General features: G+C 43.2%; 1 protein-coding gene across 1 annotated transcript in view; it reads left to right on the top strand.

Annotated features, from left to right (window-relative positions):
- Nucleotides 1-24,415, top strand: part of INPP5D (inositol polyphosphate-5-phosphatase D) — a 59,705-nt gene that overhangs the window by 17,172 nt on the left and 18,118 nt on the right. Inside the window, exons 3-14 of the mRNA XM_079976835.1 lie at nt 7,196-7,346; nt 10,020-10,191; nt 11,149-11,289; nt 11,800-11,887; nt 13,188-13,256; nt 14,383-14,454; nt 15,014-15,137; nt 15,968-16,074; nt 17,192-17,294; nt 18,043-18,239; nt 20,106-20,223; nt 21,483-21,579. Coding sequence (XP_079832961.1) covers nt 7,196-7,346; nt 10,020-10,191; nt 11,149-11,289; nt 11,800-11,887; nt 13,188-13,256; nt 14,383-14,454; nt 15,014-15,137; nt 15,968-16,074; nt 17,192-17,294; nt 18,043-18,239; nt 20,106-20,223; nt 21,483-21,579 — 1,439 coding nt within the window. The remainder of the gene's footprint in view (nt 1-7,195; nt 7,347-10,019; nt 10,192-11,148; nt 11,290-11,799; nt 11,888-13,187; nt 13,257-14,382; nt 14,455-15,013; nt 15,138-15,967; nt 16,075-17,191; nt 17,295-18,042; nt 18,240-20,105; nt 20,224-21,482; nt 21,580-24,415) is intronic.

Genomic DNA, 24,415 nt, shown 5'->3' with positions numbered 1-24,415 from the left:
ACATCTGTTGCTCAGACCACTTTTTGCCTCTGGCCTTGCCCCCCACGGGCATCTGCTCTTTGGAAGGGAGGGAATGCAGCTCTGAGACTAAACCTGGCCCAGATTAAATATGATGTTAAAATGGAGAAGGGCTGTAGCTTAGAGGTATGGTATATGTTTCATGCACAGAATGTCCAGGCTTCAACCCCAGCATTTCCAACTAGGGCTGGGAAGGTCCCCATCAGAAAACCTTGGGAGCTGCTGCCAGTCAGTGTAGACAGTACTAAGCTAGATGGATCAATGGTCTCATTGGTATAAGGCAGCTGCCTATATCCCTCTTTAATGTGAGCATTTAAAAAAAATGCAAGTAATCATCACAGCTGGATCCTAGGAGCACTGGGGGCCACAGCGGACCGGGAGGAAGAGTTTAACTCTTACCAACCCACAGCCCGGTTATGGTCTCAGTTAAAATCACATTCCCCCAGCCCCTGGTGCCGTTTTTGCACTGTGAGGAAACATCGTGTTTAGTTTTATCCCAATTACCATGAACAGCAGAGGAGGTAAAAAATGCTTCCCTTCTGTGCCCACTTCAGGTTGTACATGCAGGTCGGGGGTTCATATGACAGACTTTTCCTCCATACAAAAATCCCCTCCCTATCAAAAAATTAGATGTCAAAGGGAAGTTTTCTAGCCTAGACTTCTTTCTAGAAAGCTAGGTTTCTATCTAAAGGGAGATTTTCATGCACTCAGTCATGAGAACTGGCCCCTCCAGTCTACAGTGCTGCAGCCCAGAAACAGGTTTACCTCATCTGCTGTTAGTGAGAACTTTTGTAGAAAGACGAACATGAGATTTCGACACATTGGCTTTTAGGAACAGCTAAACCTCGGTACAAGTAATGAGCACAGCTTGCTGTCAGCCACACCAACAAAGCTCACACTCCCCCTGTCATCCTCATTCAGTTCCACTTTCCTTTCCACCCGCAAAGTTGCATTTAAAATAGTCTAAACTTGCGGCTGGCTTGTATTTTGGGAAACAGCTTTTTCTTCCAGCTGCAAGTCCCATCTTAAGGTCACATTACTGTGATAGGCTTCTGGAATTGCTTTGCCCCAATTGGGTTTCAGGGCTTTTAGATTTAGTAAATGATGTTTACAAAAGCATATTTAGCAGGGGACGGGGGAGCAGGGCCTGGATAACCTTTTCTCCCTCCCCAACAGCTTTCTCTCTCCCAACCCCCCAGCTTCCTTGCTTCACAGGTCCTTCCTTCTCACCCACTCAAACACACACTGAGGCCACACACTCACCAGACTACTAATGCACATGTGCATTTTTGTGCATGTTCACCCACACATGAGCACTTCCAATCAAATGCTATCTCAGTGTTTCCCACCCACAGTAGGGGGCAGGGCTTGTTGCACCTAGGGACGGCCTGTCCCTTTTAGCCACCTGAGGTGAAACAGGAAGCTGCCATCCCACCGCTGTCCCGCCACCACTGAAGGCCCCTCCGCCAAAGCCTCCTTTACATAAGTTGTGGGTGGTGCTTGCAAAGCAGTGGCTATGACAGCTATTTTTGGTGAGATCTCACTTCTCCAGCTCTTGGGGTTCTGCTCAAGGGGCTTACTGAGGTCTAAAGTGCATTCTCTGGCCTGTGGTGAATTAAGATAATTTTAAACTCAGTGGCCTTACTCGGGGAGGGATTATATTTTTAACAAGTTGATGTGTATTGCTTCACTTCAGAATGTTGTATGACAGCTCTGCTGCATTTGGGATCCCTCCTGCTTATTCTGCTGAGGGGAGGAACTGATCTCTGTCATCTCCAGCTCTGACAGCATCATTGTCTGTGGCAGTTTAGCTACACTCCACAGAGATGATATTGGGGGCCATGAAAACTGGCTGCTAGTGGACACCTCAACATCAACTCCCCACCCCATTCTATTAAAATTTACAGTGCAGGTCTCAATGATACAGAGAGTGTGGAATTCCCCCTGCTATCCATCCAGTGACCACAAGGGCAGAACCACACCATGCATTTAAAGTACAGTGGTACCTCGGGTTACATACGATTCAGGTTACAGATGCTTCAGGTTACAGACTCCGCTAACCCAGAAATAGTACCTCGGGTTAAGAACTTTGCTTCAGGATGAGAACAGAAATTGTGCTTCGGCGGTGCGGCAGCAGCAGGAGGCCCCATTAGCTGAAGTGGTGCTTCAGGTTAAGAGCAGTTTCAGGTTAAGAACAGACCTCTGCAACAAATTAAGTACTTAACCCGAGGTACCACTGTATATTCAAAGCACATATCTTTCCCCAAGAATCCTGGGAACTGTAGTTTTCCCCTCACAGAGTTACAGTTCCCAACACCCTTAACAAACTACAGTTCCCAAGATTCTGTGGTGGGGGGGGGCATGTGCTCTAATGTGTGGAGCCATGCATTTTACATCTGCACTGAATGGTAGTTTCTGTACCAAAGCCCGGTTTGAAGTCAGATTGAAAGGTCTGCATAATGGATAGTGGATCCAGTGAATCAAATGTTGGCATTTGGGGAATTTGGAAAGCAAACAGTGGCATGTAGAAAGGGGAGTGTTACACAGTAAGTAGCTGGAAACCTGGGACTGCTACTGAAGAGCTCTTAGTAGGCATGATGCGGTGGAAGAGGGGCATATTGGGAGTGGGCAATGATGAGGTTTTTAGTTGCCAATCAGTGGTTCTGCTACTGGCTCCCAGCTCCATGTGGCAAATATCCCTATGCATGGCTTAGGTAAGGAGTGTGGACCTTCACAATTATATAGTGATCCACACATGGCTAGCCCAAGTAAGTCAGATCACATCCAAAACATAGAATCATAGAATCATAGAGTTGGAAGAGACCACAAGGGCCATCGAGTCCAACCCCCTGCCAAGCAGGAAACACCATCAGAGCACTCCTGACATATGGTTGTCAAGCCTCTGCTTAAAGACCTCCAAAGAAGGAGACTCCACCACACTCCTTGGCAGCAAATTCCACTGTCGAACAGCTCTTACTGTCAGGAAGTCCTTCCTAATGTTTAGGTGGAACCTTCTTTCTTGTAGTTTGGAACCATTGCTCCGTGTCCACTTCTCTGGAGCAGCAGAAAACAACCTTTCTCCCTCCTCTATGTGACATCCTTTTATATATTTGAACATGGCTATCATATCACCCCTTAACCTCCTCTTCTCAAGGCTAAACATGCCCAGCTCCCTTAGCCGTTCCTCATAAGGCATCGTTTCCAGGCCTTTGACCATTTTGGTTGCCCTCCTCTGGACACGTTCCAGTTTGTCCGTGTCCTTCTTGAACTGTGGTGCCCAGAACTGGACACAGTACTCCAGGTGAGGTCTGACCAGAGCAGAATACAGTGGCACTATTACTTCCCTTGATCTAGATGCTATACTCCTATTTAAATGTAACATACATTTAAAGCACATGGCTTTCCCCAGAGAATCCTGAGAACTCTAGTTTGTTCCTAGGATTCCTTGATGGAAGCCATGTGCCTGATGGTGTGATCTGGCGTACTTGGGCTAGATGACCTTAAAACACATCGGTGAAGCAATTCCCCCGATCGGCTTCTCTGTGTTAGCTTTAAGCCTTATTCTACACATTGAGCAAGTGTGCTGTGCCCATATATTTGGGCTTGCATTTCAAACATGAGCAGAGGGGGAGAAAAGAGACTGTCTTTTGAAACTGTGATTTTTGACTACTAAAGATAGTGACTCTCATGGACCTCAGCCGTCATCCCAGCTTGCTTTCTGCGGTTGTGCATTTCTCACTTCTGCTTCCACTGCTTGTTTCCATTTCTGTTCCTCATTAAATTTAAAAAAGTAAAAACACCCAGAGCCTGAATCCATGTTGTTCACGTTTTTCCTCAACTTTCCACATTCTTACATAGATGGTTTATATTAAATGTAATCAATATTTCCCCCAAGATTTTGCTGCAGCCCTGGCGACACACTAATAGCACTTTTTGGTATTTTCACTGGGTCTGTATGGGATAAATATGGCTATGTGCACTCCAGTCTCCAAGCCATACTGAGGAAGGACTGATCTCTCTGGTGGGGGTGGGAATTCAGGGGTGGTTGGTGCCCATTGTGACTGGTAGGGTACAAGGCAGGGAGCCCAAAAAGGAGGTGGAGCCAGACTCAGGTTGCTTTCATATTGTACTTTTAAAGCACCATGATACCACTTTAAACAGTCATGGCTTCCCCACAAAGAATTTTTGGAACTGCAGCTTGTCAAGGGTGCTGAGGGTTGTTAACTTACAAGATGCCTATTCCTGTCACAAAATTACAATTCTCTTAAAAGTTCATCTTGCTTACAGGGAACTCTGGAAATTGTGGGTCTGTGAGGGAGAATACAGTGGTACCTTGGGTTACATACGCTTCAGGTTACATACGCTTCAGGTTACAAATTTAGCTAAAATGGTGCTTCAGGTTAAGAACAGTTTCAGGTTAAAAACAGACCTCCAGAACGAATTAAGTTCTTAACCTGAGCTACCACTGTAGAGCTCTTAGCTCCTAACAACTCTTAGCACCCTTAACAAACTACAGCTCCCATAATTCTTTGGGTCAAGCCGTGGTGGTTTAAAGTGGTATTACAGGGCTTTAAATTTATGGTGTGAATGTGGCCTTAACGAGAGAGAGAGAGAGAATGAACTAATTCTAGTTTTGTCCCCATCCTCTTCCCTTCTACAAGGGTAACACTGAGATTAGGAAGAAGGTAAGTAGGAAGAAAGGAAGATAGATGGGGGCTGGCTGAGGTTGGTAGAGCAGTACCCCACTTTCCATAATAGATGGGCTGCCGTTGGAGTGATTGATATAGGAGACACACACCATAAGCAGATCAAGAATGTATGCTAGAAAAAATATTGTTGAGGTTAAAATCCCCCAAAGTGCTTTTGCCAACAGTCTACAAGCTATTGTTATGTAGGGATGAACCAATGTAAAGGGGAAAGGGATTGACACTGAAGGTTAAGTAGGGTTAATATTTGTGAACCAGTAATTTCAGAAGAAATGTGGCAAGTTATTTTCACACACTGAAAGCAGCTACTCAGTTTCTACAAGTCTGAGAGACAATTCTTTTAAGGTTTCATATGGATGGTGCCTCTTGGCTACAAAATTAATTACAGTACATTCTGCAGAATGAATGCAAAGATTGGATAGAGATGCATGAGTACAAATGCTGACAATTTTCTTTTGTGGTGGGAATGTAAGAGGATCCAAGAATATTGGTGTGAAGTGGCTGAAATAGGAGATTTCTTTTTGGATCCGCTTCCTGGCTTTAGCTCTGGTAATTTTTCTAGTAGGTTGTCTAAAAGAAGTGATGGAGGAAGGGGAATGAAAATGCTAGTACTGTAGTAGTAAATGGAAGCTAAACAGGGGCGGGGGGAGAGAGAGAATAGAGTGAACCAGTAAATGATTGTGCCTGCAGTAAATGGAAATCAGCCCAGAAAGATTGGTTGCTGCCACAGCACTCTTTTCCCCAGAATAGAAAGATTATGGTGCATAGATTATAAACTTCTGTTTGCTGAAAGCCAGAAAAGAACAACAGTGATCTGATTTAAGGGACAAGGAAGTAAATCCCTTCTCAATGAATTGAAGAAACTGAAACTCTTGTGATTATTGTCTCAAATGAAATGCCTATACAGTGGAACCTCTACTTACAACCATAATCCATTCCGGAGGTCCGGTCATAACTAGAAACGTACATAAGTAGAGGTGCACTTTTCCATAGAAAGTAATGGAAAAGTGAATTGATCCGTTCTAGACGATGAAAAACACCCCCTAACTCAGCAATTTAACGGGTTAGGGGGCGCAAATCCACGGGTTAGGGGGCGCAAATCCACGGGTTAGGGGGCGCAAATTACTTGCCTTGCCCCGGGTGCTGACAACCCACGCTACGCCACTGGGCCCCAGTGCTGCTCTGCAGCCGGCCGGCGAAGCTTTGGGCTGCCAGCAAGGCTTCTGTTCATATCTAGAGGAAAGTTCGTAAGTCGAAGCACCTACTGAAGGTCGTAACTGGAATCATAAATACAGTAAGTAGAGCCGTACGTAAGTCGAGGTTCCACTGTACATAAAGGCTGTTCCTTAATCTGTTTAAACAAAATAAAAAAATTCCTTCCAGTAGCACCTTAAAGACCAACTAAGTTAGTTCTTGGTATGAGCTTTCGTGTGCATGCACACTTCTTCAGATACACTGAAACAGAAGTCACCAGACCCTTCTATATAGTGGGAAGGTGGGGAGGGGTATTACTCTACCTATCTGTGACCTTAATCTGTTTGTACCAGAAAATTTTATGTGAAACCTCTACTTTTTCTCCTTTAAGGCATAGGCAAGTGTGAGGGGGAAATGTACGCTGCTGACTTAGGCTGTATCCAGGGAACTGTAGTTTGTTAACAGTTCTTTGGGGGGCAACTAGAATTCCCAGGATTCTTTGGGGGGTGCTTAAATATTTGTTGTATATGTAGCCCATCTGAAGAGAAGCTTTTGCGTAGGTTTGTATCATTTGAAACACGGGAGTGCTTGTCTGGTCTGATGTACCTACAGTGCAATCCTATCCATGTCTCATCTGAAATAAGCCCCACTGAGTTTAATGGGGCTTTATGCTTCCAACGAAAGAGGGCAGAGGGGTACACTCTTGATCTTGCTATTCGCTTGTGAAGACAGAGTTCCTCTGTATGTAAGTAAGTTAACCAGCTGCCCATTGTTTAAAACTGTTCCTGGGGAGTCAATGGGCTATAGCTGATAATAGTCCTGCTTGGTCTGCATACACACACACACACACACACACACACACACACACCATACCTTTAAAGTACATTTGAAACACATTCCTTCCCTCAAAGAATTCTGGGCACTGTAGTTTATCCCTCACAGAGCAACTCTTAACAAACTGCAGATAATTGGTTACATAACATTTATGGACTAAAAAAATTTAACGATAGCAAATACTGCTTGTATTCATTGCATGATTTCCATTCCTGACTCTAGACGAACATGTGAATTGTGGCAGTGGCTGTTTCTGTTTCCATTTCTGATCATCCCTAGCTGCTGTAGTGCCAGAGACTTAATTGGAAAGATGACAAAGGATGTGACATTGTGTGGACTGAGCTTTCATTTTACTACTGTCCACCACTATATGCTCTTTCTTTCTTTTGATGGGAATGATATTTACCAATATTTGACATCTATGCTTTGTGGGGTGTTTTCAGGCATCTGAAGGTGTTCCGGTGCAGTATTTCAACAACTTGGATGATCTGATAGAGTTTTACAAGAAAGAGAATATGGGTCTGATCCGGAGCCTTAAATTTCCAGTCCAGAAGGAAGAGGAGGAGGCAGCAGAGGAGCCAGAGGAGGATATGGGTAAGAAATTCAAAACACAGAAGCTTGTGCTCCCAAGACTGTCAGTGTATTGGAAATAACAGTGTTAAATTGTCCAGACTTAATCAATAAAACCTATCAGTTGAAGAAGGAATTGTAAATTCTTAGCCTTTGCCCCACTATAAAGGCTGTCTTTCTTACACACACACACACACACACAGAGAGAGAGAGAGAGAGAGAGAGACTTACTTACTTCAAGGAGCAGGTGGGCAGTACCACAAATATATAAGCCATGCCAGTAGAAATTTTGACTCACTGAATTAAAGGTAGTCTACCATCCATGTATGGTGACCAGCCTCTTAGGGGCTCAATAAATGTCCTGATTTTGCTCCTTGCTTGCATTCACCTTGCACAAGTTTTGTGCAGGTCTAGGCAATATTGTTGTTGTTGTTGTTGTTGTTGTTGTTGTTGTTGTTGCAAGTTTGCAGGACAACAGCTTAAACTGTTCTTAATTTTCTAAATATCTGCCCTTTTGACCATTGCTTAGACTCATTGCTTAGGGTAATACATAACGTTATACAACAGCTAATTGCTTTAAGTAACAGGAATAAGCTGCTACATATCCTGTAATGGATTTAAGGTTCATTGGCTGTGCATTTTAAATTCTCTATAACAAAGGCATATTTAGTTCAGTACTTCCACAGAGGTGTCGTTTTCAATTTTCTTTTGTTGCATCTATAATTCTTTTCCCATTTCCGATTTTTCTCATTCACTTAGCACACTCATTGTTCTTTGTTCATTAAAGTTTCTTACTTCAGTTTTGAATGTTCTTTTGTGCTTCTAAGCTGCAGAAGGCAGCTTCCGCACCAGGGTCATTTAGTACTGCTAAAACATAATTTTTATACAGTACACTCATTTGGAACTGCAATTAAAACAGTTGTTTCAAATGTTGTTTAATATTTTGTTTATGTGTCCTACCAATGTGGGCCTTGAATTACTATTTCACCATTTTAAAACAAAATAATAAGAATTTTTTAAAAATGGAAAGCAATAGTTCAATCACACACACCCCTCTCCCACTTCAGGAAGAGAAACTGATTAATTGAGAGGCAATTCAGTATTGCTGTGCCCTCATGGAACAGAAAGCAGTTACAGGATCAGAAGTCACGAAGACAAAACTTATATAGTTAAAGGCACAGTACTGTAGTCCTGGAAAAAACCCAGTAGTCCTGGAAAAAACCCAGTAACAGTTTGCCAATCTGTAATGAAGATGCTGACACTGCTATTGCATCTAAAGTGATAGCAAGCACCACAAATCAGGTCTGAAAAATGACAACACAAAAAAACCTGGCATGAAATGGGTCATCTAGATTCTGTGTAAAAAGTGTGTAAATGAAGTTTGGCAGTTGTTGACAAAACAGCTAAGGCAGAAGCAACCAAAGTTAGCAGGGGAAAGAGTCTGAAAAGTAATACCACACTACTTTTAAAATACCATATTGCTATGCCCCTTCACTTCCAGCTAAGTTTTCATAACCATGGCTGCAGTTCTTGTCAATTAGAATTCAGCAAGATCATTAAAAGAAAATTCTAATCTACTACTTAAATTTAAATGGTTCAGTTTCTTAATATGCCAGCTGTATTTTGATTGCTCTGCAAGCATAAAGAAAGGAAGCTGATAATTAAGGTTGTATACTTCCACTGTGGTCTGAAGGTGTACATTGTACATGAAACCTCTTCAAAGCCGCACTAGCTCTGGCTGTGAAATTTGTGAATTCTTCATTGATATTTGGTTCCCAAGAGAATGTATTTTGCAAGGATGTAAATTTTTCCACTGCTTGGTGGGTGTGTTTGCTGATGTCAATCTACCATGAGATGTAAAATGATTTATTTCATTTATATCCCACCTTTCCTCTAAGAAGCTGAAGAGTACATGGGGTGTTCCCCCAGTCCTTGTATCCTCAGAACAGGGGTACCAACTTGAATGAAATATGGGGGGGCAGGTAAGCCCCACCCCACATAATTAATCACATGATGTGATCCATGCACACCATTTCAGTGGCAATGCCCATCAACTTTTTTGGGGGGCGGCCCTGGCCCCCTCAAATATTTTATGGGGGGGCGAAGGGACCTTGGCTCCTAGCAGTTGGCTCCTATGCCTCAGAGCACCCCTGTGGCATAAACCAGCCGAGAGACAGTGACTGGCCCATGGTCACCCAGTGATGTTCATGGCTGAGTGGGGATTTGAATCCTCTTAACAGTGCAATCAAAACCCAAGATCTTCCAGGATGAGCGAGTTTGGAATAGGCAGATACTGGGCTGTCTGGCTCAGCCAGTGCTTAGCCAGTGGAATGAAAGCCTGTGGAACCTATGGGTATAACTGTTTTGGGGGTGGGGCAAGGGCGGGGCAGGTTAAGGAGAGACACCTATTTCAGTCCTATCACATGACCTGGCAACCTAGCAGAACTTAGGCCAGCCAAAAGGGTGGTATAAGTAAAACTCTTAAAGGTTTGTTCTCCCACTTCCAGGCTCAGGACATTGGGGCAACATATGCTGGCTTAGCTTAAGCCAGTGTATATTCTGTTGACTTACACAGAGTACAGCACAGATACCCTCAGAATAGCACCCAACTGAAAATTTAAAAAGCCATTTAAAAGTAGCATGGAAAGACAGCTGGAGAGCTTTTGGATCTTACTCTTTCCTTCCCCTTTGCGACAGATCCTATACCTGTGCCGCCTCTATTACCTCCACGCAGCATGTCAGTACCACCTCTGGCAACTGAGGCAAAAGAAGATCTTCCTCCAAATGAACATGCCCAGGTGGTGGAAGTGAGCAAACCATCCCTTTCTGAGACCCTGCTCCAGCGATTACAGCACCAAGACACCAGCAGGTGAGATCTAGCCATTCATTTATTTGAGGACGTAGCAACAGTAAGTCTAGAAACGTATTTTACTGTGTTTTGCTTATCACAGCCATTTTGAATAGGGCCCCCAAGGGAGATCCTTTTACTAGGTGCTGCAGTAACAGGAGACGTTGCATGCAGTGGAATTCTCTTTTTTTGTCCCTATATAAAAGGTACAGGAGGCTGTCAACCCTAATACTGCAAACACAAAAATCTGCCACCTGATAAGAGGGTGGGGCTCAAAATTATTTTGCAGATGGCAGCTAAATGAGCTGGCTGGGAGTCCTCTCAGGAAAAGGTTAGAAGGGTTGTTTTTGTGTGGGTTGCAGACAGGAAGAACGCCTTCCTTCCCTCAGTATAAGGAGTTACTCATACATAACATAGTAATGAACAAGAAAGAGATAAATAGCTGGTGGAGCATCATGGTCACAGCTGCAGTCATCTGTGTACATGCTTGGGAGTCAGTTCCATTGGGCCCAGTAGAACTTACTTCTGAGTAAAGGTTCATAGGACCAAGCTGTGCAACACTGAGCTACAAATCAAGGTGCCCCTGCTTTAATTCTTGCCTACAGCACAAAGTTTTTTGTTTACTTTTTATTGCCCCTGTTATCTGCATTATTTACCTACCTTGAAAAAGTAGTTTGAATGAAGTAGTTTGAACACTCCCAAAATCACTATATGATTGTGAGTTACCATTACAGAAGTGGTGTTGGCAGCTTTCCCCCCAGACAGCTCCCTTCCTTAGAAAATAATCATCAGTTTTTAAGGGATAAGCAGCAGAATTGGGACCTTCTCCCTGCCACAGCTGCCTCCCCTGCTTCCCTCGCACCCCTTTCTTCTCAGGTCTGATATCACACTAGCTCTCATTCACTAGGATATTTTGCCCATTTGCAAGCTCATAAGCCTTAGTGGTCTTCCAAGCAGTTTCCCCCCTTTCCTTCACAGTATTCCAGAAGAGCACTTCAAACTCATCCAGGATTATTTGCGAGTTCATGTCACCAGTGATCTTGAGACAGTACAGCAAGCGCCTTGGAATCTCCCTCAGCTGAAGAAATTGCTTGCAACACTTTGCAAAGGACTTTTCAGGTAAACACAAGTTAGTCTGGACTCTGGAGGCACATTTCGATTGGTAGCTAACAGGGAAATTCTGTGTGTACAGAATTTGTATGTTAAGCCTTTCCTGAAGGCTAGTTTACTGAAGCAATCCTGCTGTAAACCTTGTTCATTTTGGTGGGAGACTACTCTGTTTGCTGCAGAATCTGACCGACAAATATAGATGTTCCTTTCCCTTTTGAGCACACATGGGAATTACTATCAGCTTAACTCTTGTTATCAGTTCTGCAGCTCTACCCACACAGTCACATCCTGTATTGAAGACCTGCATTTTTTTTAGAGCTTCTTGCCTATTTAGCAATACATCCTAGAACTAAATTCAAGTTTCTAAAGACTGGCCTTTGCAGCTTGTGCTGCAGAAAATCAGCATGGCATAATTTCAAGCAGACTCCTTTGGGCTGATTAGCAACAGCTTGTCTGTCTAGCACTACAAGAGAGGTTCTTATGACCACAAATATCAAATTCATATCTTTCTGCTTTCAGTGAGGTGTCTCGGACTCTTCCTTCTCTGGAGTCCTTACAGATGGTGTTTGACCAGCAGCTGCCTCCAGGGCTCCATCGACATTCTCAGGTATCATCTGCTGGAGGAGGCAGGAGGTGGAGCAGGTCGAAATGAGAACATCAAACTGGCGGGGATGTGGGAAAGCACTTACTGCATAATTATGCCAAATAAATTGTTTCTTGACTCCAAGGGATGGAGCACACTGCAAGCTTTGGAGCAGGGTCAGCTGCACTGTGCTAGCATTTGTTTTCTCAGTTCCCTCAGTTTTATAATGTAACGGCAGCAAGGTTGCTCAGGCCCAAGACTGCAAGTTTGTTGTTACATCTCTCAGTGTATAGTTTTTCACCACCCTTTTAGGGGAAGGGATATAGCATACCTTCCAACATTCCTCAGATGAAAATAGAGACATTCTGGTCTACAACAGCGTCCCCCATGCAGGGGCAGAAGAAGGGTGTGTGTGGTGGGGCGAGCCGCCCTTGGTGTCACCATTGAGGGGGGTGACAAAATGCTGGGTGGCACTCACGGTGGGGCCTGCAGTGCACCCAAGCCACACATCTCTCCTGGGAGTGACATGGTGGCTTGGGTGCCTGCAGGCTCTGCGCTGCCCCAAACGGTCCACCCGCCGCCTCCCTGGCATCCTCAGGTATGGTCCAACCTCCGTGTAAGCAAATCAGGATGCATGTTAAATAAGCAGGCTATTTGGATGGACCCTCTACATTCCTCTGGCAAGACTTTTGTTAAGTTGTGGGTGAACATATCAGACGACACAGTGATTCTTCCAAAGCAGCTCTTTATTTGTAAGCTGGAACAGAACTGAACAGCAAATAGCTCAGCCGGCCTGCTTTTATAGGCAGCCAGCTATCAACATTGTAGCAACAACAACCCAGGGTTTCCCGCCTAAAGTAACTGACGTGGACCTGAGTGAAAACTATATACACAATACCCCTGGTGGCCAGGGTGAGAACTTCAATACAGAACAACTTTCCTTCCATCAGCCCACATAAATCAGGTATTCCAAGTACTTCTTCCACCTGTGGCTCTGTAAATGTCACCATTTCAGTTTTCCTACATGGCTCGGCTCTGGACTGCCTTTGCATCACTCGCTAGCCTCAACATGCCAAGTTTGAAATGCATTGTCTTTGATTTATCTGTTCAGCAAATTCGCTTAAATTCCAGGCTGCAGTGTTTCAGGATGCAGGAGACTTGCTGACGTAATATGAGGCACTCCAATGCTGGCTTGTCTTTCTTTTTTCTGACACGTATCACAGATGATCTATGCTTGTGGTGCAATTTCAAGCTTCCACTGAGGAGGGAGGGAGTGACTTCTCTGGTACCTAACACTTTGCTTCTTCTGCATTATTTCTACTAGCCATCTTGTGACGCCACCCGTGGAAAACTTGTCCAGTTGACTGGATTGCTTTCTTCCATTGAAGACAAGGTATGGCGATGTTTGTTTTAATTAATTTTAACTGCTTTTAATACTGAACTTTCAACTGTTGTAAGCCACTCTTGGAACAGCTGCTGAAGGCCAAGTAATGAGTTCAACACTGGAAACAATAATTCTTCATTGCTCCCTCTTTATTTTCCAGTAGCTTTATTCACACACCTGTCATTCTTATGTCTATGTTTTCTTTATCCCAGTGCTTATTGAGGGAAATAGGGTGGGAGTGGGGAGGCCAGAAACCTTTTGACATGAAATTCTGTTTTCTTCTGCTAGCCAGGAACTAAAAGCTCTTGTAAGGTGTCTAGCCTCCTTCCTTTCAAACAATGCATTGGTCAAATCCCCAAGCTTCTCCTTTCCATAGATCTGGGGCCCAACTGCACCATACATTTAAAGCAGTATCATACCCATATATTTAAAGCAGTATCATACCACCTTAAAGTGTCATGGCTTCCCTACAAAGAATCCTGGGAGCTGTACTTCGTTAAAGGGTGCTGAGAATTGATCCTCTTACAGAGCTACAGTTACAAGAGTTCCATGGGAAAAGGGACAGATGGTTAAAAACCACTCTGGGAATTGCATTTCTTTGAACAGAATAGGGGTCCCCTAACTACTCTTAGCATCCTCAGCAAATGACACTCGGTTTCTCATTTTTTCCAATCTTATGTTCAATTATCCGCATTTTCACATCAGTTGATCACTATTATTTTTAAAGTCCTCATGAAAATTCATCAACAATTTAGTGCAATTTTTTCTTAATATATTTTTGTATTCTAGTTTCATTAATAGATGCATTTTAATGCACACTTTACATTAGTATGTGTTTTTGTATATGGCCTTTTAAACTGTTTTTGATTGTTATTGTGTTATGTGTTTTTGTGTTTGTATATTGTAAACCTTCCTATGAACCTTGGATGAAGGGCGATATAGTAATTTAATCTCAGTAATAATAATCTCAGTTTCTTCCTAATTAATTTGACAATCTGAATTTCTGTCGCTAAATCAGAGTGCTTATTTATCATTGCTGATCTGCACATTTTGACATGGATTGTCTTAATCTGGGATCTCTCCAATTGCAGTTTAGGACTTTCAAATAGAAAACTATGTGCTTGCGTTTTTATAGGTGAAAAAATTGTTGATTGAAGGGCCTGACTCAACACATCGACGTTCGCTTATCCCTCCTGTAACTTTTGAGGTGAATTTTATTTTCCCCTTCCAGTAGTATAGTAAGTTTTTATAATGCTATAGAGAAGCACCATGACTGTCAGAACAGCACGTTGAGTGGTATTAAATGTCATTTGTGGGTTAGCACAAGAATTAGGACTAGCATAAGAGGGCCCACCTTTGCTTCCCCCAGGATGTGTGTCCTGCGCTAGACCCAAATCTGTTCTGGAGGCTCGGAGAAAACCGCAGAACAAATAGGGGGTGGGTGGGAGAAGAGGGGGAGGTCATTCTATAGAATAATGAGAAATCTGTGTGCTGATGGAGCAATCTGCCTAGCCCCATGTTTTTAAATCACGGGTACAGTGCTCTCCTTCTTACAAAAAATAACATTCCATGTTCACTCAACCAAAGTTCCTCAATACAGTACAGTGCCACAAGAAAATCTGCATACTGGATATATATAGGTGTGTGTGTGTGTGTGTGTGTGTGTGTGTGTGTTTGCATGTAATTATGCAGTGTTAAGAGCTAGTTATCTCATTCAAAATGGTAGGGGGGAATCCCTTATGAATAATGTTTTCCTTTTCTCATAGGTGAAAACTGATTCTCTTGGAATTCCATCCAAAATACATCTTAAGGTTGATGTTGAGTTAGGAAAACTCATTATCAAGAAAGCTAAGGATGGCCCTGAAGACAAGTTCTATACTCACAATAAAAGTAAGATACTGGGCTCATTTGAGATGTGTGAGAACGCTGGGATTCACTGAATATTTTTGCTGATATACCAGAGATCTGGCAACCAACAGTACAGGAAATGTGTTTCACAATGGCAGTTATAAATTCTCAGTGCACAATTTTTTAAGTTGTTTACTTGTGAGTTTTTTGGGTTTGAGCAAATCTTAGGGGGGCACACACACACCCCTCCATTCGTGAGTGCAAAGGAAATAGGTAGAGACACAGCTGAAAAAGAAATGAAAGCTTTGAGGAAGTAGTGGAAAGGGGAGAGCAGAAAGGGAATATCGAGTCCCCCGCCAGACACCCCACCCAAACAAATAATCTGTGACACTGAATAGAGCAGTTCAGCGCCTGGTTTTCCCCAATTTATTGAATTAGCTGCATATCAGATAAACCCAATTTTACAGGGGTGAAATGTTGAGGTTGAGGCTGTCATGTGGACTACGCAAATTAAAGAGGAATGCAAACATTCAGTAAACAGCTGCAAACACTCAATAAACTCTAGTGTGGGCAAGCCCTTCAAGTGTTTGGGGCCATAGAGCCTACACAATATTCCTTTGTGCTGAGCAGCTCCAGTGTTTCATGACCAGAAATAGTTAGGCCTTGAAACCATAACAAACTTGTAGCTCAGGCTCAGTCTTAAATTGCTGTCTTTTTTTTTTTTTTAATCTAACCTTATTCATCATAGACAAGGAGGTTATAAATAGCACTGGAGTTTACAACTTCATATACACAGACATGTATCAGCATTGTAGTACATTTCATTTCAGAATTTGTGCTGCCAGAACCAGTGTTCTCTTGCTTCTTCTTAGTTCTACAGCTCATCAAGTCTCAGAAGTTTCCTAACAAGCTGGTAATTGTACTGGAAACAGAAAAAGAGAAAACACACCGAAAAGAATATGTATTTGCTGATTCTAAGGTAAATTCCTCACTATGGGTACTTGTGCACAACGAGCCCTTTAACGCAGGCAAGGCACTGCTATTTATGACATTATTTTGCTATTTTTTAAAAAGAGAAAAATGTAAAGAGAGAAGATAATCAAGTTATGTCCCCATCCCCAGTAAGAGAATCTGGCCAGTGGTGTAGCAGCGGTTGCCAGTGCCCAGGAGGAGGAGAAGGAGCTTGCCACTGAAGCCACACCACTTTTGGTTCCAGGCTTGGTCTCCTCCACCCCATTTGAACACTGTGTGGCTGGCCCCTTCCCAAAAAAACATTGGGCCCCCCAAAAAAGGTTCCATTCCTAGGAGATGGCACCCCTACATGGTATTCAATAACATATTCCATATGTGAGTTTCTGGAGAAGAATGTTGGCATCTTTGTGTGCCTTTGCCAGCAACTTGGTACTCTCCCATCATCTCTGACCATTGGCCATGCTGGCTGGGCTCAGGGAAGTTGTCGTCCAGCAACATCTGGAGGGCACCACATTGGCTCCCCCTACCCTATATCAAAGAGAAAACTAAGTGAATTCTTTTAAGGGCTCTCATCGATTCAGTTCAAATAAAGCTAGAATATATCCAGAGAACATTTTCTAAGCATAAGTGAGTCTGTAATAAAAATTATGCAGTAATATGAGTCATGCTTATCCTTTGTGTTTGCACAGGGTCAAGGAAATTGGCAGATTAGATCTCAGTCATTCATTGTAATAGATGAAAGGAGAATACAAACTTCAACTCTGGAGCAGCTTAGTGGAAATTAGTTGAACTGCCTTCAATCTGCACGTAGTTTAAGTAAAAGAATGACTGGAACGGATGCATAGCTAATGTGGTACTCTCCAGATATTGCAGACTGTAATAGTCATTAGACCTCTACTGGATGGTCTGGAGGGCACCATATTGGCTGCCCCAGACCCAAGCATTCACATACTTATCCTGGTTTTTAACTTCAGAAGAATCTGAATTTTTCAAAATTCAGCACCAGCATAACTAGTCCTTGCCACATGGCATGCCACCATGAGGGAGGAATTTGCTCCAGCCTCCGTGTAACAAGTGTAATCTTATTAGCCAGGTTTCTTTGTATTTTGCTCTTCCATTTTTAGAAGAGAGAAGGCTTCTGCCAACTTTTACAGCAGATGAAGAATAAGCATTCTGAGCAGCCAGAGCCTGATATGATCACCATCTTCATTGGGACCTGGAACCTGGGTATACATTTTAGTTTTGTGTCCCAATCTTTGCTGTTTAGATTCCTACAAGTTTCGTCTCAATGAATTTCCAATAAAGTTTAGCATGTTTGTGCTGCTTGGTTCAAAAGTAACCATATCACAGCTCTGCCAGCTACCCTCATTGCTATACTCCTTTATTGCTTGAACATCTCTGTCATTTAATGTATGGCCTTCTTTTGTATAAGAGAATCATCAGATAGGCAGATTCATCTGTTCCTGGAATATCCAAACATGGTGTTTGCCAGATGTTATGGGACTTCTGTCATCCCTGACCATTGACGGTGTTGCTGGGGCTAATGGAAGTTGGGAGTTCAACAGCATCTCAAGGGCACCCCAATTGCTACTCCTTTTCTGACGGAGGATCCTGTTTCTAAGAGCTGGGTGACAGGGTGGGGGAATCAAAAAGGAGAACCCTCCCCACAGTGATTTTTCTGCTGAATTAAACATCTGCTAGGAAAGGAGGTGGTGACTTGTCCATCAGAGAAATGCAGATAAAATGTGGCACAAAGCATATTATCCATGTGTGTATGTCCATGTGAGATTCTGCATGTAGTAAACCATATAAAAGCTATCTCCTCGTAGGCTAGTGGAGAGTTGCGGGACAGCTCAGTGGTGGAGCTCTTGCTTTGCATTCAGAAGGTCATTAGCACCTCTGAGAAGGGCTGGGGAAACTACAATACTGCACTAGATGAATCAGTTTCATATTGGTTTTGGATTTGTCCATCTAGGTGATGCTCCTCCACCAAAGAAGATCAGCTCCTGGTTTCTCTCCAAGGGGCAGGGGAAGACCCGAGATGACACAGCTGACTACATTCCACATGACATCTATGTGATTGGCACACAAGAGGACTCCCTGGGAGAGAAAGAATGGCAAGAGATTCTAAGACAATCCTTGCAAGAGATTACAAGTATCAGCTTCAAAGTGGTAAGGAAATACATTTTTATTCTGACGCTTAAAGCAAAACTGGGATAGTAGACTTCACTAGCAATGTATATCATCCACATTGCCTGCATACTTGCTTCTTGAAGAAAATTTAGATGTTGTTTCTGAAGGCTGTTAGATATATTAGGTAAAGGTAAAGGGACCCCTGACCATTAGGTCCAGTCGTGACCGACTGGGGTTGCAGCGCTCATCTCGCTTTATTGGCCAAGGGAACCGGCGTACAGCTTCCGGGTCATGTGGCCAGCATGACTAAGCCGCTTCTGGTGAACCAGAGCAGCGCACGGAAACGCCGTTTACCTTCGCACCAGAGCAGTACCTATTTATCTACTTGCACTTTGACCTGCTTTCGAACTGCTAGGTTGGCAGGAGCAGGGACCGAGCAATGGGAGCTCACCCCGTTGCGGGGATTTGAACTGCCGACCTTCTGATCGGCAAGCCCTAGGCTCTGTGGTTTAACCCACAGCGCCACCCGTATCCCGTTAGATATATTAGACAGATAATAATAACAATATCCCACCCATCTGGCTGGGTTTCCCCAGCCACTCAACAGCACATACTTTATTTGGGTCAAAAATCTTATGCCACTAATTATCGTTCTACGCTGGATGTTAAAGATCAAAATTGATTCTGCTTCTCATCTCTAATATTAGGTAAAATACAGTTTAGGTATTATATGGGGGGGCACCCTGTGCTTCACTTGAATTTATGCTATTGCTATAAATGCTGTTCCCCATAAGCAGGAATATGTTGTGCCAGTCGTTATCGAAAAGCAGGTCATATCTTGAACCCAACTTCCATTCAGTAATTTATTTCTGTACGCAATGAGGGTCACATTGACACCCCACATTTAAAGCACAAAGTTTCCCCTGAAGAATAATGGGAGCTGTAGTTTACCCCTCAAAAAGCTACAATTCTCATTCACATTTTACAAAGTATGGTCTCCAGGATTCTTTGGGGGAAGTCATGTGCTTTAAATGTGCTTTAGCATGGATGTGGCCTACAACTCAGTAGCGTTCTCATTTGGGTCGCATGCTTAGACAATAGAAAACTGCCTTATACTGAATCAGACCATTGGTACATCTAGCTCAATAGTGCCTGCACTGACTGGCAGCAGCTGTCCAGGGTTTCAGATAGGGGATATTCCCATCCCTACCTGGAGATGCCAAGGGTTGAGCTGGGACCTTCTGCATGCAAAGCAGGTACTTGGTCAACGAACTACAGCCGTTCCCCTAAAAAATGAGAATCAGAGGTTTGTTTGAAGAGGATTTAGTATAGACCTCTGTCTGTCATAATACAAATAACCTTTACAGTGTGGTACCTCAGGTTACATACGCTTCAGGTTACACACTCCGCTAACCCAGAAATAGTGGTTCAGGTTAAGAACTTTGCTTAAGGATAAAAACAGAAATCGGGCTCTGGCGGCACGGCAGCAGCAGGAGGCCCCATTAGCTAAAAGGTGCTTCAGGTTAAGAACAGTTTCAGGTTAAGAATGGACCTCCGGAACGAATTAAGTACGTAACCTGAGGTACCACTGTACTATGGCTTTAGGCTATATTACAGTTCAGCTGCATCAAACTATGTGACAGCTGACTTCCTTTTTCTTAAAACAAAATAAAAAAATTCCTTCCAGTAGCACCTTAAAGACCAACTAAGTTAGTTCTTGGTATGAGCTTTCGTGTGCATGCACACTTCTTCAGATACACTGGGATACACAGTGTATCTGAAGAAGTGTGCATACCAAGAACTAACTTAGTTGGTCTTTAAGGTGCTACTGGAAGGAATTTTTTTATTTTGTTTTGACTATGGCAGACCAACACGGCTACCTATCTGTTCCTTTTTCTTGATTAGGTAGCAATCCATACCCTCTGGAACATCAGGATTGTTGTCCTGGCCAAGCCAGAACATGAGAATCGCATAAGCCACCTCTGCATTGACAACGTGAAGACAGGAATTGCAAACAGACTGGGTAAGGCTTGCACAAAATGTACTTGACAGACACTCTCATCACAACAAGTCTCCCAAGGTTGAAAGATATGCAGAGAGGTGTTTTCAGTACCCGATTCCCACGATGGGATTTCCTGCCCTAAAACATGCACCCGAGCCAAAGGTTCATTTGTGCACTATTCTAACGGTGCGATTTGGGGTTGTCTCTGTGTGTGAAGTGGCAAGACCACTTCCAAAGCCTTGCTGGCTTACCGGGGCAGAAGGTATGGAGGGCAGGCTTACCTTTTTTTGGCCACATAGATCCTTTTTAAATAAAAAATAAAAAATCCTACATTGGATCTCAAAGGTTATACATTCAAATAAATGAGAGGAAGCCAAAGACTGAAACAGAATATGAAAGAGTATCGTAAGATATGCTTCTTTTCATGACCACTCTTGAAAGTCACTGCTTCCTCTTTCAACTTTGTCAGCAAAATTACTGATACTGTATGGTATGTATCCTTTGGAAATGTACTATAATAGCTGATATAATCTTACAGTGATTTGTGCTAGTGTACTCAACATGCAATAATGTACTCTCAGTGTTAGAGGTGTGCTCATCGATGTGCTCCCACAAATCATTCCATTGATACTGTCGTAAGTCAGATCAGATGTGAGTATGATGGGAATTCAGGCATGCCTTGCATCCTTGCAAATATATATACAGTGGTGCCTTGCAAGATGAAATTAATCCGTTCCGTGAGGCTCTTCGTATAGCAGTTTTTTCGTCTTGCGAAGCAAGCCCATTGACAGCTTAGCGGATTAGCGCTATTAGCGGTTTAGCGGCTTTTAGTGATCAGCTGTTAAGCGGCTTATCAGCAGATCAGCTGATAAGCGGCTTAACGGTTTAGGAAAAGGGGGGGGGAGGAGAAAAAACCCACAGGAACTCGCAAGACATTTTCGTCTTGCGAAGCAAGCCCATAGGGAAATTCGTTTTTCGAAGCGCCTCCAAAACGGAAAACCCTTTCGTCTAGCGGGTTTTCCGTCTTGCGAGGCGTTCGTCTTGCGGGGCACCACTGTAAATCCTTTTTCACTACAATGTTATTCACAGGAATAATTTGCAGGAACTGTCCCATCAATGAAAACCGCAGGGTTTCTTGCTCTGCTGAAAAATCCGTAACTGGAAGAATAGAACTTTGTTCAATTGCAGAGGGAAATTCATCTTTCACTTTCTTTCCTAAGCTTTTGGAAGAAAATATTCAGTGGAACTCTGCACTACACTTGTTTTGTTTTACCTCTCAGGCAACAAAGGAGCTGTTGGGGTGTCATTCATGTTTAATGGAACCTCCTTTGGTTTTGTGAACAGCCATTTGACTTCAGGAAGTGAGAAGAAACACAGGTAAAATTCTGAGGGCCATTGGAGAGCCTTGCAGTTGCTGACAGAGAGGTTCCTATCAGTACAAATATTCAAATTAGATGTGACAGCTTGGTAGTGGTGGTGGGTATTATTTGAACAAGAAAAGAAATGCATGGGAAGGATTTAAAATAGTCACCCTTGCATGTCTTATCTCTAGGCATTTAGTAAGTAAAGGTAAAGGGACCCCTGACCATTAGGTCCAGTTGTGGCCGACTCTGGGGTTGTGGCGCTCATCTCGCTTTATTGGCCGAGGGAGCTGGCGTACAGCTTCCAGGTCATGTAGCCAGCATGACTAAGCCGCTTTTGGCAAACCAGAGCAGCGCACAGAAACGCCGTTTACCTTCCCGCTGGACTGGTACCTATTTATCTACTTGCACTTTGATGTGCTTTCGAACTGCTAGGTTGGCAGGAGCAGGGACCGAGCAACGGGAGCTCACCCCGCCACAGGGATTCGAACCGCCGACCTTCTGATCAGCAAGCCCTAAGCTCTGTGGTTTAACCCACAGTGCCACCCGCCAATTTTAAGAATATAATAGCATAAAGGGGCCCCAGCTGGAGCAAATCAACAATCCATCTAGTTCAGGGATGAGGAACCCAATGGAAAGGGATAATCCTTTCCTCTGTTTACCTCTTCACTAAAGGTGCTGGTTTCTGCAAATAGCACATTTGGACAGCAAATAGCACCAGGGTGTGGGGTGGAATTTTGCACAGGGAATTTTTTTAAAAAGAAAAACTTCTTCCCATGCACTGCAGTCCCAACTGGATTGGGGCTCTGTGCAGCTGCTTTTTCTGACAAAGGAAAGTGGCCAGTGCTAAGCATGCTGTTAATGACCCTGAGCTGCATTCTTTGGAACAAGAAGCCCCACTGAAGTATGGAACACATAGAATGTATTCAAAAAGCTTTTTTTTTTTCTATACAAAGAGGCACAGATTATTTATCTTGGCCCAGATGGTTATTTGGACCAAAGACCTGAGGCTGCAGTCCTGCTGGTGGTGTAAACAAAATTCACAAACATTGGCAGATACGTAAGTCCTAGGCACCTTAAACATGTCTTCATTTTTTTCAGTGCACCAGAGAGTTGCTATACAGCATCTCCCCACCATGTGCAACTTAACAGTAATACACACACATGGGCATGGACACGGGCTACAAACTGTAGCTAGATAGCTGAAGAATCTGTAACTGTGATTGTACAATTTCTTCTTTTTCTAAAAACAACAAGTGAATAGCTGAAGATTGGGTTTCCATTGTTGTTTCTTCCTGTGGTTTAGAAGGGAACATTCCAGTAAAACAGGAACAGAGGGGTTGTAACTATTTGTGCTTACAGGTCTCGCTTGTTTGTTGACTCAATGTATAGCCCTCCCTTTGCTGTGTGCTCCAGAAATAGAAACCATGCAAACATGCCAATATAAAGCAGAAGAGTCGAGCTGTGTTATATCGCAGTACTTTTCCGTCTTCACATGCCCCAATTTTTGCTTCCTGAAGCAGTTGCAAATTCCCATGGCAACACATACTTCAAGGTCTTCCTTCTGTCCTCCGGCACACTCATAGATTGCAACAAGGTACCCCAGGCTTGGCGGTTGTCCTGTATTTTTTGTTTGTGCAAGGCCCAATGTTGCAGTAGCTCTGAAGGTATTGAAGCACTCCTGACTACTTAGCAGAAAATAAATACAAATAAATAATAAATAAATTCACACAGAGACAGTATGTATGGTAAATTAAAGCTGCCACTTTTCTGCACATTCGATTGCATTAGGGCATTTGAATCGAGGATCTTATTCCCAGAGCGCTTTTGGTTGTGTAGAGGCAACAACTTTTCAGAGATTTGGAAGCAATAATGTTGAATTGCTCCTATATGCATTTCTTTTTGCATTGTACCATATTCTCTGGTCAATCAGTTTAAATCAAGGTATACCTGGAAGCCAGCAGGAGGCAAATACAAGAAGCTCTCAGAAATGCAGCTATCACTATTGCAATGCATTGTATACAGATGTTTAAGGCAGCCGTTGTATAGTGCTACTGATGGCAAATATGCACATACAGTCATAACTTGGAAGTTGAATGGAATCCGTTCCAGAAGTCCAACTTCCAAAACGTTCGGAAACCAAAGCGCGGCTTCTGATTGGCTGCAGGAAGCTCCTGCAGCCAATTGGAAGCCGTGGAAGCCCCGTCGGACATTCGGGCTTCAAAGAATGTTCGCAAATCGGAACACTCACTTTTGGGTTTGCGGCATTCAGGAGCCAAAACGTCCAACTACCAAGGCGTTCGGGATCCAAGGTATGACTGCACATACATATACACACAGGGCTATTTCCAAAGGTTTTTCTTAATTTTTGTGTGTCCTACAGTGAAATGTGTGTGTATATATCCACTTAAAGATGCCCCTTTTAAAATACTGCAAAAATAACGCAAGGTTCCCTTCTCTCCCTGGCATTTAAATAGCTCTCACTTTTTATTCAGTACATTTAAATAGTATGTGCTTTCTCTTTTTTCGACAGTGAATGCCATTTTTTTTAAAAAAAGCTTTCCTTTAGAGGAAACGGACTATACCACAAGCTGCTGACCCTTCAAGTTTAGACCAGTTTCACCAGTCAGTTAACTATCAGTAGGAAACAGAAAAACAGAACCCATAAACCTTTTCTTCTGGCAACCAAGCAGCTACTTCTTCCATTTAAATGTGTACAATGCCAAGCTAGTGGATCAGATAGTTCCATAATAATGCACAGAGACCAGTTACTCCTATAGCTATACTGAACTGATTGTCTGGCTGTATATTGCCTTTGGGAAGCTGAGGCTTTAGCCAGAGCCAAGACAGGG

This window comes from Podarcis cretensis (genome assembly GCF_951804945.1).
Source record: "Podarcis cretensis genome assembly, chromosome: 5".
NCBI lineage: Eukaryota > Metazoa > Chordata > Lepidosauria > Squamata > Lacertidae > Podarcis > Podarcis cretensis.
Note: the sequence above shows the minus strand (reverse complement) of the source record. Positions and strands in the feature narration are given on the sequence as shown.